Source organism: Anoplopoma fimbria, chromosome 6, assembly GCF_027596085.1.
Source record: "Anoplopoma fimbria isolate UVic2021 breed Golden Eagle Sablefish chromosome 6, Afim_UVic_2022, whole genome shotgun sequence".
In the NCBI taxonomy this organism is placed as follows: Eukaryota; Metazoa; Chordata; class Actinopteri; order Perciformes; family Anoplopomatidae; genus Anoplopoma; species Anoplopoma fimbria.
Window position 1 is genome coordinate 12,703,314 of NC_072454.1, and position 17,203 is coordinate 12,720,516.

The window sequence follows — 17,203 nt, forward strand, 5'->3', positions numbered from 1 at the left end:
AGTAAGCTAGTCATCTATATAAAGAGTTTCAGGTTGATTATTATGCACTGTGAACAGTAGGTCATATGGCACAAATTTATTCCTCCATTATCTCATACTCGTATCGCCACAAAATGTTTGGTGTGTTTGTAAATAAGATAAACTACAAAAGTCAAGTAAAGCTTTTGCAAAGTTCACAAGAGTTTTGGGGTTAAAAAAAAAAAAGAATCATTAGCCAAAAAGCTGCCCATTTCAATTATCAAAACACTGAATTGTTTTTCTGTCTTGTCATCAAAAGCTTTTTCTCAGTATTCAAATAAATAATTATTTTGACAAGAAATTATTCTACAAATAGTGGGTGTCTGTCCGGAGAGAAGATGTTTGAGGAGATAACATTTGTATGCGTGATTGCATTGAGAAAATTAATGCATCTTTAATTGCGGAGGAAAGAAGTTAGGGCTGACTAATTTGTCTTAAAGTTTAAGATAAAGAGAAAAGAATGAAAAAAGACAACTGAGGGAGATTCAGAAAAAAAGGAATTTATCAGACTGATGTGTGTATTAGTAGTATAGTGGTTAAAATCTCGGTTTATTTTGTTTTTTCTTCACCTGTCAATAATCTTTTGATTAATTTGAAACCTAACACAGAGATGCAGAGTAGCAGGGTAAGAGCCCAGTTATTGTGTCTACTGATTGTAATTTTGATTATTTGTATTATTTAATCAAAAATATTTGACATGATGGGGTGTATTGGGGTAGGCCCAGTTCCTGTCATTAGCTCTTAGGTCAACAACAGTATTGCCAATGGAAGCTTACTGAGTAAATCAGTCGTAATAATTCTGAAACTTTCAAACAACTTTCATTTTAAGTTCCATTAATAGTGAGAAAGACAGGGGTTTGAGTTGTTACTTCATTGTAAACAAAATTTGTTTGGTTTACAGTAAATGTTTTTTAAAAATGTGTGTATCCTCAGAGCCAAAGTAACATGTTCTTGTTCAAACATTTACAAAACCTTTTTAAACATTTGTTTAGAAAACTGTACTGTTTTCATAAGTTTGTGGTCTGATGCTAATATTTTGGTGCAGTTACTTTATGTGACATCATGTGACAGTATACGTGATGCGTGACTGGCTACTGTAATTTTCAGTCTATGTACCTAAAGTCTGTATAACTGATGACTGACTCAAATATGTCTCAACCTCTCATTTTGTACTTTGTTCTTGCATCTAAACATTTGCAGTCAGCAGAAGTGTGCATTACATCACCCCTTAGTTCAAATTGTGTACATCCTCTCCAGCACCACTAGCGGTTAAACACTTTAACTAGTCTTTAACCAGGCCTTGACTTGGTGACATATCACCAAGATCTTTTCTCTTTTGCAGGATGACAACATCTGCTATGTTGCTGTGGAAGTATTCAGCATCAGGGAAACGAATGAGGAAATCCTTGGTTTGAGTCAGCTTGACCAACAGCTGTGAACTCTGAAGTGCCTTCTCTCAGGCGGTGCATGAAACCCAGAAAGAATGCCGACTTGAATGGGCCCCTGTTACTGCCTTTTTTCTATAGTTATTTCCACTCAGCCTTTTGGGGATCCCTGGCAACAGCATGCATTTGGATGTGGAGCTAGACTGAGAGAATGTAACTGAGTAAACAATCCAACATTAATCCTCATTTCATCCAATGTTGTTCTCAGCCGATTTACATTCCAGTGCTTAGAAAGAAAGTAAAAATGTTACAGGTTGAATCTATGGAGGGGATTGGGGATGGAACGTGTACTAGAATAAAGTACTAAAGTAAAAGTACTGTTACTTTTAAAGAAAAATTTAAATTAAAGTAAAAAATAAAAGTGTAACATTTTACTTAACTGCATAGGCGCCTGAGCAATGGAGTAACTGGAGCAAAAGCTTCCCCATTATTCATTTAGAGTATATTTTGGTTTAGGTGTAAACACGTACCACAGCAAAGTGGTCCCAAGGGGAGGAAACCGATTCACTGACCCAATATGAATGGGCATGGAGAAGAAAGCATAGCTAGTGCGGGAGATGGAGCGGTACAAGCTAGATATAGTTCTAGTCCACACATAGCACTGGTTATGGAACCAAACTCCTGGTGGGGGGCTGAACTCTAGCCTTTTCATAATTGCCCAGGGGGAGACGCGCCGGTTAGATGTGGGGATACTCATGAGCCCTAAGCTGAGGGCCGCTGTGTATGAGTTTTCCCCCAGGGGAATGAGAGGGTCACCTCAATGCAACTGCGAGTCGCTGAGAAAAAGTGTCTGACTGTTGTTTTTTCTTAGGCATCAAACAGCAGCTAGCATCAATAGTAGGAGTACACAGCCTTCTTGGAGTCTCTAGGTGGCGTCCTGAAAAGGGCGCCAACTGAGAAATCTATAGTTTTGCTTGGGGACTTCAACGCTCATGTAAGAGAGACTATGGAGAAGAACTTTTGGTTGGTCTCAAGGAAGTTCTGGCAACGGTAGAGAACTCAAAGGTAAAGCATGGCTGGGCTCAGGCTGTGTTCAGCAGGGGAGGAGAACTACCGACCCGGACTGGGGAATTGTCTAGCGGTGGAAAAAGCACATTGAGGAAATCTTGAACTCAACCAACAAGTCCTCCATGGCAGAAGAACTTGATGATGTGGGGTAGGACCCATCCATGTCCCTGGCAGAGGTCGCTGAGGTAGTTAAAAAGCTCCTCTTTAGCAATAAGCCAGGGCTGGATGATATTCACCCTGATATGTGGAAGGTTCTGGACATTGTTGGGCTGTCTTGGCTCAGTGTCGTGTGGAAGTTAGGGACAGAACCTGTGGAGTGGCAGACCAGGATGGTGGTTCCTATTTTTTTTACAAAGGGGGACCTGAAAGTGAGCTTCAATTATCAGGGCATCACATTGTTCAGCCAAGACATGCAACAACTCTTGCATGTCTTGCAAGGGTCATTGGAGGGGAGACCTGTGGAGGTACTGCGGGAATACAGGGTACAGGGGTCATTACTTGTATAACCAGAGTGAGAGCTGTGTCTGTATACTCGGAACAAATTCAAACATGTTTCCATTGGGTGTCTCCGCCAGGATCGTCCCTTGTCACCAATTCTGATTGTAATTTCAATGGTCAGAATTTCAAGGTGCAGCCAGGTGGAGGAGAGTGTCCAGTTTGGGGACCTCAGATTGGGTGTCTGCTCTTTGCAGATGATGTGGTGTTATTGTCTTCTTCAGACCTTCAGCACGCACTGGGGCGGTTTACAGTGTGAAGCGGTCGGGACGAGAGTCAGTACCTCAAAGTCTGAGGCCATGATTCTCTGCCAGAAAATGATGGATTGGGCCCTCCATGTTTGGAGTGAGTCACTGCCCCAAGCGGGGGAGTTCAAGTATCTTGGGGTAAAATGGAGCGTGAGATGGACAGGTTGTTCGGTGCGGTGTCAGCAGTGATGGCCGTTGTACAGAGCTGTTGTGAAGAGGAGGGAACTGAGCCAGAAGGCAAATAAATGTATGCAGGCAGAGGAGCAAGGACCAGGATTCTATTGACCCAAAGCAGTGTCTCACAGTCTGTATTAGGTAAGTTGTTGCACAGCCTGAGCTACTGTAAGCTCAGGGCCAACTGTGGTAGAGCGGGAAGTCCTTCAATCAGAGGAACTCCTCCAGTCCATATCGATGCGTCCTTGGGCAAGACACTTACCTCAAAGTGCTCCAGTAGGCTGTGCCTGCGGTTTTATGAATATGTTTTAATGGTTAGATAGTCCTGATTGATAGGTAGCACCTTGCATATAGCACCTGCCATCATTGATGATCAGTCTGAAAAGTCGAATGGCATGTAGTGTTAAAGTGCTTTGAGTGGTCGAAAGACTAGATCAACTCTTTCGAGTTGATCTAGTCTGGGCTGTCTTTGTCAAGGTTGAAAGTTGTAATCAAAGTTTGCCATCTTGGCTGGACTACCGAGCCTTTATGTTGTTGTACAATATAGTGTACAAACAACGTGATTGGTTGAAGCCTTTATTTGCGCTGTGAAAACTCAACCTTGCTTTAAAAAATATTACGTCGCTTTTTCACTGTGTAGTATCTGCGTTCTGTGTGTATTCATGACAAAAACATAATAGAAAAATAAATAAATGTCATGTGAATTAATCACACACACAAAAAAAATGGTGCGTAAAGGCTTTTAACTCATGTTCTATGAGGTAACCATTACTTAACATTGGATATTTTAGCCAGCGGAGGTTTATAGTTCACCCACCTTTTATTTTGCCAACCCATTCCCTCTGGGATTTTGTCCAATTAGTGTTAATATCTCAGGCTAATTTGCTCCCCCACTATCATTCAGTTGAATTGAACTCTGAGAGGGCTAAACTGTGTTCACAGGAAAGTATTTATAGTATAAAACGTACACTCGGTGAGTAACGTACAACGTGTTTCTTTGCAGTGTCACCACTCTGAAGCTCTCCCCCCCCTTCTGATTTCTTTTGTTCCATTCTCTCTCCATTTGGCATAACTGTCTGATGCAACTTTAGTTTTTCTGTTATGAATGTAGTATGTTAGCCTACAGTTACGAAAGTAAATGTGTTACTTCCACCCCTGCCAACAGATAAAATACAAACACACACATTTAGGTCTTAACATAATGACAATAGACTACAGTAATAACTGTGGCTGTGTTTGTACAAGAAACTTTACTGTAATGGTCGAGTAATGTAGTTTGCCACACTTTAACATTATGTTACATTTAAAATGGTGAGCAACTACTGGTTTTATTTGGGATTTTTGAACTGCTGAATTTTTTTTCTTTTGTTTGACAGAAACAGCATTTACACATAAAAAAAAAAACTACTGATGGCTTCATAGCTTCAAAGCATCAACAAGAAAATGTTGATTATTAATCACTAACATTTACATGTGTGTCATGCATTTTTAGTTGCTTAAGCATAGTCTGTGCTTTAACCCTTGGTTTCTTCTGGTAACTTATTTATAAAAGTAAACACTGACAGCAAGTTATTGAAGAAACCCTTAACTTTGACAAACTGTTTCTTTTAACCAAATCTGTAGACTTACTCATGTAAGATTTAAGTCTCAAAAAAGAGGACTTGAGACTTGACTCCCTGAAAGCAAAATATTAAAGTCAATGGTGTTTATCTTAGTAAAATCAAGACTTTCATAGCTACAGCACATGGATAGGCTAAATCTTGAATAGGCCTATGCATTGACAGGACCTGTTTTCAATCAGCTATGCAGACTTACAACTATCTTGCATTAGCTGATTAAGAGACTGAGACCTGAATTGAGACCTGATACTTTACACCCGGCCCCGGATAAGCGGAAGGAGATGGATGGATGGATGGATGGATGGATGGATGGATACTTTACAACAGTAAGTATTTTTCCACCATGAAAACGTTTAATTCAAGTTCACAAAAGCATCATATCTCTATGCAGGTTGAACCACTACCGTATTACAGTCAAACACATATCTTTATGAACTTTATTACCACTCTGGGTATCCGAATAGGTTGAATGCATAAACTGACTACGCTTGTTCTCTCAGCTGAACTTGGTATTTCATAGTATTCCCTTTTTGGCTTAAATACTACAGTAGTGAGTTACTACCAGTCATTATGTATTCATATTTATGTTTTAAACACTAAGTTAGTATAAGGCCCCTACTGTATGTACCCCTAATGCATATCCCTTTCCATGACCAGCACTGCAGTCAGCGGTGCTTCAGCCAAGCTGAACACAATGCTACCATTGAACTAGAGCCACAGTGGATACCTTTATATACCATCAAGAGTGACAGTTAACGCAACAGCACCTGGACTTCACTTAAAGTGATAGGCCACATTAGAACAGTTACATGTGAACATCTTATATATTAGTTGGCACCAAAAACATCAACATACAGAAATCTCACAATTAATACATTTAAAGGGGGAGTATTTAGAATTTTGCAAGTTTTAATATTTCTGGTGATTTTATTTATTTGAGTTTGGAGGTGATTATAACAACCCCTTGCACAAGAATGTGTGTCCATGGACACACAGTTTATCAATACAGAAGCCGCTTTTGTAAAATACCACCCAACACCACCTATTTCCTTAGGGGTGAGGAGGCAGCAGTGAGAAATATATTAATACTATGGCTACTGGCTTTAAGGAAAAGCAACACTTGTATGTTAAAGCACATGTAGGTATCTGAAGTAAGATATATTTTTTCTATAGCTATTCATTTTATATAACCTCATGAGTATTATATATACATCTTAATTGACCTCTTTTTTATGGTATATTGAGAATTGCTTTAAATGGCTTTTGGTAAATACATCAAAGATCCTTCTGTGTTTTCACAGTAACATATAAATACTCCTGATTAAGACATCACAAATTGCAATGCCACATTCACTTCACCTGAGTCGGATATGTAAAGCCCTTTAAAAGAACATCAGGTCTAATCTAAATTGATCATGACTGAATCATTACATTGATTCATCAGTTTCCTAGTTGAGAACAGATCTATCAAAAAACAGGTTGAACTAGACGGTAGCACTAGCGGCATAAACCCTATGAACAGACACATCTTCTCTTTCCACACACACACACACACACACACACACACACACACACACACACACACACACACACACACACACACACACACACTCACAGAACCAAAACACATATCCCTTTCACTGTAGTTTATCCCTGAATGTCTAAACATGATCAACTATCAATAAGAATAAGAATCTCTTACAAGTCAGGTTTGACATTTATGCTATTTCATTTTCAATTTGAATGAAATACAAAGCGCCACATAAAGCTTGAGAACCAGGCTTCTCAGTGAACGCAGTATTTAAATAAATATGTTCTTACTCAAGTGGCTCTTAATTTGTCACCATGAGGCACATCATTGGTAAGTATGAATATTATTTTATGGCCCAAATCTTACTGTCACCAGTAAAACATTTTGTGTCTTTTACGGCACCATTGCTTACTAGTTTTGGTCTGTGCAAAAATGGCTTCTCCTGGCTTCGGTTGCGTGTTTCACAAATTCACAGCTACATTTTTGACCTCTCAATTAATTAAATAGTTTATCTTCAAGCAAACTGATGGACTTATCGATCAGTGTCTTTTCATCATCCACAAATCTGTACCCAAACAGCTTCAAGGTAGGACCACACACTCTCTGCACTACCTGAACCAGTGTAAAGGGAATGCTAGATCTCCATTTCTCTGCCTGCTCTGATGAGTTCTTCTGGGTGGAGTAAATCCCGCTAACTTCCTGTGTGGTCTGGGTGTTACTCAGTATCCACTCCCTAGCTTGGGGACTAAATGGTATCCCTGTGAACCTGTACATCTCCTCTGCCTTCTGCATGGGGTAGCGGGCGATATCCTCATAACGCACCAACATATAGCGTCTCTTCAGCCAGGGAGGTTTGCTTAGTCCCACCTCTGCTAACGTCCTAATCTGGTCGCAGTTTCCTTTGAGCCTCTTCACTCTCTCATCATCATCGGGGACCAGGCCGTCCTGTGCCCAGGCCTTCCACGTCTGGTACTCCGAAGAAAAAGCCACCATGCGGGATGCTAAGATGGCCCGTGGATCTCGGACTAGCTGGATCACTCTCACATCCAGGCGGGGATCCTCTACCAAAGGCTGCAATGTTTCCAGCTGACGTACACGGACAGTTTTAATGGTGTGGTGTTGCTTGGAGAGGCAGGACTCGGATGCAAGGGTCAAGTTCAGCGGCCCACAGCGACGAGTCTTACAGTGATACCTAAGACAAGAGTGGTATGGTTTGTGCATGACAATATATCTTTCATGCAATTGCAAAAAGGGAGGAATAATTTCAAGCATCTATGGTTCCTTGGAACAAAAACTTGTATGGCCATGAAACTCTCTTGGCTGAATCATCAGTACAAGAGGTGAGCAATGATTCTATGAAATCAAATTTACAAGAGTGTGAAGATTTTACGACTTCAAAGGGGCATTTTGGTAAGCACCATCTAATCACCAAGCAAAGTTTTGTTGCTTAAAGTTGTTTTTTTTCTTATTTCGTTAAGTGTAAACATTAGGGATGCTATAGAATTTTTTTTCCTGACCGATGGCCATCCCTTCATCTACCATTCTTTAACCATTAACCCACAAGATTAGTTCCTTGCAGGGGTGGTTGAAGTGCCTACCAAGCCACCAAGCTACAACGATAACCAATGCAAAAACTACGTGCTCAGTTCTACCCGTTCGGAAGTTAGCAACCACGATGTTGCTTGCATTTTAGTAGACACATGTGGCCACTTTATTCTCAACTGAATCAATTAGGTTAGCTGTGAGGTATTCAGAGTGTCTGCCTTGTATACACTGTGTGGGTTTACACCAGTGTTTTGCAAGCCCGGCATTACATAGGCGAGTGTCATGTCAAGAGAGATAGAGCATATGTGTGATGATGAATATGAAGTCGTTAGCTGTAGCGTTATAGCTGTGACGGTAGCAGTACGGTGTGTGTCCAGTTTATTTTATCGTGAATACATTTTACAACTCCTCAAGACCAAAGCCAAGTCCCCTGTGTTTTGCTTACCACCTGTTGATCAAAGTGAAGGTGGTTAGCCCTGAAGTTAGCCTCAACTCCGGCTAAGGCTCACTTAAGGTTTTTTTATATATATTTCTTTAAGTTTTAAACTGATAGCATAAATCATTAGACATTTGTTTTGTCAGTTAACAGCTAAACACTTAATTATTAACATCCCTCGAAAACATAACATAAACCTATTGTATTGTCGAATTATCCAGATAGATTTCTATGTCGAAGAACATGAGGATATCTTCATATGGAACCTTACACTGGTCAAACTAATTATAAAAATACTGCCCCTTCCTCTTTGCAACTGTATCACTGTTCAATTATAGTTCCTTTTTAAGAACCAACTAACATTGTTAACTTGATCAACAACAGTGAGTTTCTGGAGAATGTACAATACCTTTCCAAGACATCTTTGATTACGGGACTGCAGACAGATTCTTCGCAGAGCGATGAACTAGACTCTCTTCGGAAAAGATCGGGGGTAACGTGGTCCTGAGGTGGGGGAAAGATGAACTTCTCCAGGGGAGAGAAATCACACAGGAAGAGCCCCTGGAGTACATCCCGGTGGACTTCTGCCAACTCTGTTCCGGGGATTGCTTCATCGGCCAAGCTCTGCGTGCGCTCGACGTGCCACAAAGGCTCAAACATGTAGAACATGTTGTCCCTCTGCTGGTTGAAAAATTCCCCCACAAATGAGGAACCTGTTCGGGTGGCAGCCATGAGTAATATGTGCTTATGGCCACCGCTAAAGTTGGATGTGCCTAAAGCATCTAGTTTTTGCTCCTCTTGCTCCTCGGAGAGACTTGAGTTATTCAGTTTTGCATCAGTGAGTTTATAGAGCAGCATTTTGAGCAACGTAGCCAGGGAGCCATTTTGTGTTGTGTTGCTGTAATCCAGTGGAGGCTGTGGGGTCTGCAGTGGAATCTGCCTCGGGATCAGTTTATCAGAGACCCTGAAGAGATAGAGCGTCCGAATTAGCAGTATAAACACCTGAGATAGGTCTTATATTTTACCTTAACTGGCATTTTGACATGGAGCAACTGTATGTTTGAGTTACAGCAACAGATACAGAGGTTAACTGTCCTTTAAAAGGAATAGATGGTTATTATTGGAAACAAACGTATTCACTTTCTTGCTGTGTTACATGAGAAGGGCAATACCATTATCTTATGAGAGTGGTATCAATCTCATCATATAACTCAGCAGGAAAGTCATTAAGCTTATTTACATGAATTTTATTCCATTTAAAGCAGCTATTCTCAACCAGTGGGCAGCGGAGGTGCTGCCAAACGACTAGATTCAATTTAAAGTTTCAGTTTTTAGTAATTTACAAAGCTTGTTATTTTTATCTCTGAATATTTTTAAGAATTCAAATATGCGATGCGGTGACACAAAATGGATCTGATTTTGAAAGGAAAAAGTCATGTGGGACACAACCCTGCTTCAGTATCGGCTCTAAAGGTGTGCTGACTAAACATGATCCTACAAACATTAAATGAAGATTCATAAGAGCAATAGTGATGGGTGAGGGTAAACAGAACATCTATTTTGGGCAATACAGTCGACAGTTACAAAACAGATATTTACAGTCCATCATTTTAATTTTTTTCTCATTTATTTTGGAAGGTGGTCCCCAGAATTCCGAAGAAGGGAAGGTTACAAAAGGCTGTTTCGAAGATACAACGTGGCCTTTAGCCACTAAGAAAACACCTGCACACAATCTCTGCGGACCACTAACTTTCCTAAAATTTGTAGATATTAAGACAGAAGCTATACACACATAAGGCAAGATACAGGCCCAGGCACAGATGTTTTTCTAGAAAGGTCAAATCGCAGAGGTATGGCCCCATCCAAAGAAATACATTTCTCCTGTGACTTACTGCCAGATTGTTCTTTATTCTCTTACATTGATAGGATGTTGCTTTCCTTTTCGATGACGACCAGGGCCACGATAAAGATGAAGGCAATTGCATATTTGGTCTTCATTCTTGAGTCCTGGATTTGTCTAAAGTCTAGTCTGGGTGCTGGCCATAGCTTGCCATGCAGAGACGAAAGCTTAATTCTGCAATAAGAAAGACACTTCAGTAAAGACAGAGTATGCAAAATAGATGTGATTCATTGTTTATGATGACACTTAACATATATCGTGTTCCTGCAAACTGTGTTTGGCTCAACTCTTGAGAACGCTTTCATAGGTAAATACAGTATAAAGCTGCATAAGAAGACAAAAAATATATGTACAACACCACCATGACATCATAAAACAGACATATTGGGTTAAGTTGAAACCATAAACCATAAATAAAATGGGAGAGAAACACTTAAAAGATAATTAAGTAGTTAATGTAAACAGGGCTGGTTTTCACAGTGAACTCTCTTCTATATAGCACCGAGTCAGGGGACACGGCTATTTTTTTTTTCAAGCGATGTGTGATTTCAACACTCCCATCTCTTTCTCATGAACTCAAGAAGCGAGTCTGTTGCTGAGTTGCACCATTGTACAGTTACATTCATACGTATCATTTCTAGATGTTAGAAGATTGCTTGTCACTATGTCGACAGCCAAGTGATCTTTTGAGGCTTATGGCAATGGTTAATAAGCATAAAGATGCAGGGCAAGTCAGAGCCTGGTATCAAAACTAGATATTGCATCATGAAAAGTAGAACAGTGGAAATCTTTATAGTGATCATGTCTGTCCGGTTCACTACAAGCAGATGATTATTATGACTGAAACAACAAGTTTCACTGCTGCAACCCGTTAGCTGGTTTTTCGCAGTTTGTCATTAGCTCTGAGGAGACTATATTTTTTACTTAGAGATAAAAACGTTCCTTTCCCCGTCATATTTAAATGACCACGCATCACCAGCCCGGGGTAGCCAACCAGAAGCGGACGGGTTACTGTGACGCATAGTATTGCCGTAGTAAAGTAAAAAAAATACAATTATTGTAGTTTTAACACCACATGTTGTCATGTATTAGAAGAGCCAAAATGAACCCCTTTAAGCGGACTACTTGATCACCATAAGCGGTTTCCACTGTAGTATCCTTCACATCCTTTGGGAGTAATATGTTACTCTGTCATAGTTAAAGCCTATCCAAGCAACCTGAACTCATAAATATTCAGGCAAATCAGTTAGAAAGACAACCCACATTTATGGAGCCTCGCATTAATGTCACATTGCTCCTCCGAAAGACTTTTGAACAAATTAGCTATTTTGACATCATTTGAAATGATTCAGTCAAACAAATTTCTATATTCCGAATACATTGTCAACTTTCATGTTACTGAAAAATAAGTGTAGACCACATGCGCCCCCCTTCCACACACACACACACACACACACACACACACACACACACACACGCACACGCACACGCACACACACACACACACGCTATTTGGACCTGTCACAGCAGTGAATAATTCCTACAAAGCATATCATTAGGGGAAAAAGACACCGTTTTGTGGAGTGATTGTGTGCTCTGTAAGTAAATATCACCCAATTATCTGAGCTTAATACACCATAGCCGTCAAACTGTCAGGCTGAAGCACTTGAGCTGAGCACTTTTACATATTCAAGAGTCACTGGAGCGTTTGGCAAATCTGACTATCTGCTCAAGCAGAAACGCACATCACTCTGTTTATCATCTCACTACAAATTACATTAATGGCTGCCTTCAAATGAAGCAGGATCTCATGGAGACACAGAAAGCTAAAGTCTCACTGAAGGTTTTGCTGTCCATCCAGGGGGGTTACAGTGTAAACAATGAAGTGTTATAGGCAAATACTGAAAACCTCTTCAATGGGGGCTGTTCATCATTTACATGTGATTGATTTATTTTTGTTGGATATCATTTGGAAATAAAGCAAACTACCCCCCTATATATGTATGTGTATGTGTGTGTGTGTGTGTGTGTGTGTGTGTGTGTGTGTGTGTGTGTGTGTGTGTGTGTGTGCTTGGGGGTCTGTGTGGAGCCTATTGAATACTATAACCGTCATTAGGGGGGAGGGGACATTCAATACAGGAGCATTCCCAAAACCCCCACCACTGAACCACAATGATTACAGACTAATGAATACTTCTGCTTACTATTAGTCTCTGCTGCTTTCGATTATTCGAAAATTAATCTGGAAAAGATGGTTATACGAGTAACTCACATCTCCAATAGAGAGAGAGAGAGAGAGAGTTATTGATTATAGCAGACTACTGCAGCCTCCGTATTTGCGCAAGCATCGTTTATACCTGCAGCATATAAGAAATGCACATCACACATGTTTGGATCGTTATTCATAACACGAATTTCGCGCATGGCAGCAGGATGCTTTTAAGCTCTACCGTGTGCCGGGGGCTCTGTTGTTGTTGTTTTTTTCTTCCCTGGCAGTAAGAAAATGAGATGTGATGATGATCGTGTATCGGATGTTACAAACCTTTAGCTGATCTCTCTCTGCAATCGAGCAAAAACGTCCCTGATCTTGTGAGAAACCGTTTCGTCCCCTCAGTTGCATCTTGCTGCATTGTGCCGGACAAGGACACACTGCTTCATTGTGTCCCCGGACGCGAGCTCCTCTCCTCTGCCGGATGAACGCGAGGCAGCGCGGAGGCACGGACGTCTTGCAGAAACACCAACATTAAAGGAGGGCCAAGCGGACGGCAATTTGAATGCAATTTGAATTAAAACGAGTTAAAAAAAAAGACTAAAAAAAAAATCTGTGCCACAGGGGTAATTGTTGAACTCCTGGGGAAAAAAAGGTTAGATGCACTAATTAGTCTTATTACAATTTGTTTTGAGTTTAAATATCATCGATTCGAAACTTTCCCTAACTTTCCACATGTGCAGGATGCCACTGCGCGAGAGAGCAGACTGTAAGCCACGCTTCACGTCCCCCCCCTCTCCCTGCGTGGGACATCCTATGTAGGCGAGGTCACGTGATCCCAAAACACCCTGCAATTATGTATGTAAATAAGGCATTGATAAGACTACAAACAAGAAATGGTAGAGTTTATATTTTTGGCTGGAAATAACAGGGTCATTGCAGAATTGGAGGACATTTTCTGTCCCACCACTGAAATTTCAAATAATCCATGCACAAAATACTAAAACATGCACTTCTTGTGTAAATTATACTTGTCCTGAGACAAAATGTAAATATGGTAGTTAAAAAAAAGTGAAAATGTTATTTAAAATACCAAGCTCTCGAGCACCCCCTAAAATGGCATTTTTCTCTTGTCCCACCTTCTTGATGACCCCATTGTATATCAAATAAGATAAGATAAAATAAGATAATCCTTTATTAGTCCCGCAGCAGGGAAATTTGCAGGCTTACAGCAGCATAGAGGAAAGTGCACACAAGAGACATAGTAGAAGAAGACAAGATAAAAAATAAAAAATGAAAAATAAAATAAAACAAGTATTATAAATAAGCAATAAAAAAAACAGTAGAAAAAACAACAATAACTGAAATATAACAGTTAAAATAACTTATAAATCAATTTTTTTGGTATGATTTTGTTGATATATGTCTGTTGTAATTTTTTAAACAATTTGTTTGATCCTCAACATATTTTGAATAATAGTAATTATTCACTGAAGGTGTGTCCCACAACACATGTGCAACCCTGTTACCAAAAACAATTTAGCCTTGCAGAGGAGAAAAACTAATGAGTCACATGACACACAGGAAATTACTGTACATCATCAAGCCATCTGCTTACACCATAGGTAGACCAAAGGTCAGTTCTATTTTTTATATTTTTCCAATCTTCTTAGAGTGTGTCACTCTAACCAATGCAACACTGTTACTCATATTATCAGAATAAGACAAATGCATTTCAAAGTTTTCTCTCTTTATTTATATAACTAAGTTTGTCCTTGACCGTGACCGTAATGCTACATTCCACAGCTAGCATGTATTCCTGAGAAAAGCTAGCATTAGCATTAATTTGCAACCCTGTTACTTGCAACCCTGTTACTGTAATTAGAGCAGTGGCGAAATGTCAGGGCCTTCAAGGTATTCAGAGAAGGCCCTAGAATCCTCAGATATAAAAAAAACAAAAAAACAAACATATCTGATTAATTCTATAAATAAAATAACATTTTATTAATAAAATAAAAATTAAAAATTACGCCGACTTGTTTCTGTTATTTTTCTCTCCGTGTCTCCGGGTAGAATATCCTCCATCCAGGGTATTCTGTTTCCTAGATAGAATCCCCTGACAATTGAATGTAATGAGAGCGTACGTTTGGATTGACAATTTGATCAACCAATCATATTTGGATTTGTAGCCAGTGGGCGTGTTCTCTCAGAATTTTCCCGGGTCCAGGGTATTCTAGAAGACCCGCTCACGAAACCTAGCTTAGTGCTTATTAGCGATTGATAGACTCTGAAAATGGCAACAGGTGGAGCTATTATTCATGCAGCGGGTGGGGATGACATCGTCGCAGTTGGAGACGATATAATCGCCAAATTATTATCAGTGCCCTTTTCCAGACGACCTTTCATTGAAAAGATGGACATTGTTAAAAAAGGGCGCCCAACGCCGGAACACCTTGAGCTTAAGCAACCTGCAAAAGCTGGCTATGTGCGCCATTTTCAGGCTAGCAACTGGGAACGATACCCTTGGCTTACGGGCTCAGTTCGACACAAGAGGCTGTACTGCTGGGAGTGCTTGTTGTTCGGAACCGACAAGGGTGTGTGGAACTGGAAAGGTTACGAGAATCTTAGCTGTTTAACTAAGGCTGCACAAAAACACCAAAACACAGCAGCTCATCTTAAGGCAACGATAACTTTTGGAGACACAAGGATTGAGCTACAGCTGGACGAACAGAGACCGAGAGAAATGACGATGCACAACGAAAAGGTGAAAGAAAATCGGGAGATTTTGAAGCATCTGATCCATTGTGTGATTTTCCTTGGGAAACAGGAGTTACCTTTCAGGGGCCATGACGAGAGCAGAGAATCGGCTAATCGTGGTAATTACCTGGAGCTACTATCGTTTTTAGCGGAATATGATGCAGACTTGCACTACCATCTGTCCACTTCCAAAGTGTTTATTGGAACCTCAAGTCAAATCCAGAATGACTTGATTAGTGCTGTAGCAGATGTGATGGGTGAGACGATCAAAGAAGAAATAAGGAAAGCACCTTTTGTAGCTGTAATGCTGGATGAAACATCAGATGTCAGCAATACTGCACAGCTATCGCTTGTTCTTCGTTTTGTAACAGACGGTGGTGTAAAAGAGAGATTCATCAAATGTGAGGATGTGACCAGAAACAAACGGGCAGAGGACATAGCAGCCCTGGCTCTCGGGTTCTTGGAGGAATATGGATGCGTGGAAAAACTTGTAGCTCAGTGGTATGACGGCGCTGCCATTATGGCCTCGGGGTTAAACGGAGTCCAAGCCAAGGTAAAGGAAAAGATCCCACAGGCCCTCTTGATACACTGTTATGCACATGCCCTCAATTTGGTTCTATCTCAAGGTGTTGCAAAAATTAGAGAATGCAAAATTTTCTTCTCACACCTTTCTGGCCTGGCTGCGTTCTTTTCTAGATCGCCAAAACAAACGCAGCTGCTTGATGAAATATGTCAGAAGCGACTGCCAAGAGTGGCACCAACCAGGTGGAATTTTTCATCAAGATTAGTGTGCACTGTATTTGAAAAGAAGGAGGCTCTTAAGGATCTGTTTCATTATATAGTTGATCACCATGATGAATTTGAAGATGCTGCCATACACAGTGTTGATGGCTACATATCAAACCTGGGAAACGTTGAATTTTGCTTTTTGCTTTCGACTTTCAACGAAATGTTTGCACGTGCAGATGTGCAGATGTCAAATATATTACATTACAGTAATTTTTTTACATTACAGTCATTTAGCAGACGCTTTTATCCAAAGCGACTTACAATAAGTGTATTCAACATAGGTATTCAAGAGAACTACTAGTCACCATCTTTGACCAGGATCTGTCTTTTAACTCTTATATAAAACCGATCTCAAGGACAGCCTTTTTTCATTTACGTAACATTGCGAAAAATGTTCGATAGGCAAATCCTTTCTCAAAGCGATGCAGAAAAACTAGTTCATGCATTTGTTACCTCTAGACTAGATTACTGTAACTCCTTATTATCAGGCTGCTCTAATAGGTCTCTTAGATATTTACAGTTGATCCAGAATGCTGCAGCACGTGTTCTAACAAAAACTAAGAAAAGAGATCATATTACTCCAGTATTAGCTTCTCTGCACTGGCTCCCTGTTAAATCAAGAATAGAATTTAAAATTATTTTACTTACCTACAAAGCTCTAACTGGCCAGGCACCGTCTTATCTTAAGGAACTTATAGTTCCTTATTCCCAAGCTAGAGAGCTGCGCTCCCTCAATGCAGGGTTACTTGTGGTTCCTAGAGTATCAAAAAGTAGGATCGGAGCCAGAGCTCTCAGTTATCAAGCTCCTCTTCTGTGGAACCAATTTCCAGTTTCAGTCCGGGTGGCAGACATTTCTGTCCATTCTGGGAGAAACATCCCTCCTCTTTCACTCACCCATAGATTTCTTCCTTTTTTCTCCCTGTTAAAGGTATTTTTTATAGGAGTTTACCTGTGCCGATGTGAGGGTTCCGGGGCCGAGGATGTTGCATGTGTACAGATTGTAAAGCCATCTGAGGCAAATTTGGAATT

General features: G+C 40.3%; 1 protein-coding gene across 1 annotated transcript; it reads right to left on the reverse strand.

Moving 5' to 3' along the window:
* Positions 1–7,033: 7,033 nt before the first annotated feature.
* chst3a (carbohydrate (chondroitin 6) sulfotransferase 3a) lies at positions 7,034–13,295 on the reverse strand. The gene is made up of 4 exons (XM_054600664.1): positions 12,962–13,295; positions 10,438–10,593; positions 8,929–9,483; positions 7,034–7,730 (listed from the first exon to the last, which is right to left on the reverse strand). Exons 2-4 carry the CDS (start codon positions 10,515–10,517, stop codon positions 7,034–7,036), a joined length of 1,332 nt encoding a protein of 443 aa, XP_054456639.1. The 5' UTR covers positions 10,518–10,593; positions 12,962–13,295.
* Positions 13,296–17,203: the final 3,908 nt, after the last annotated feature.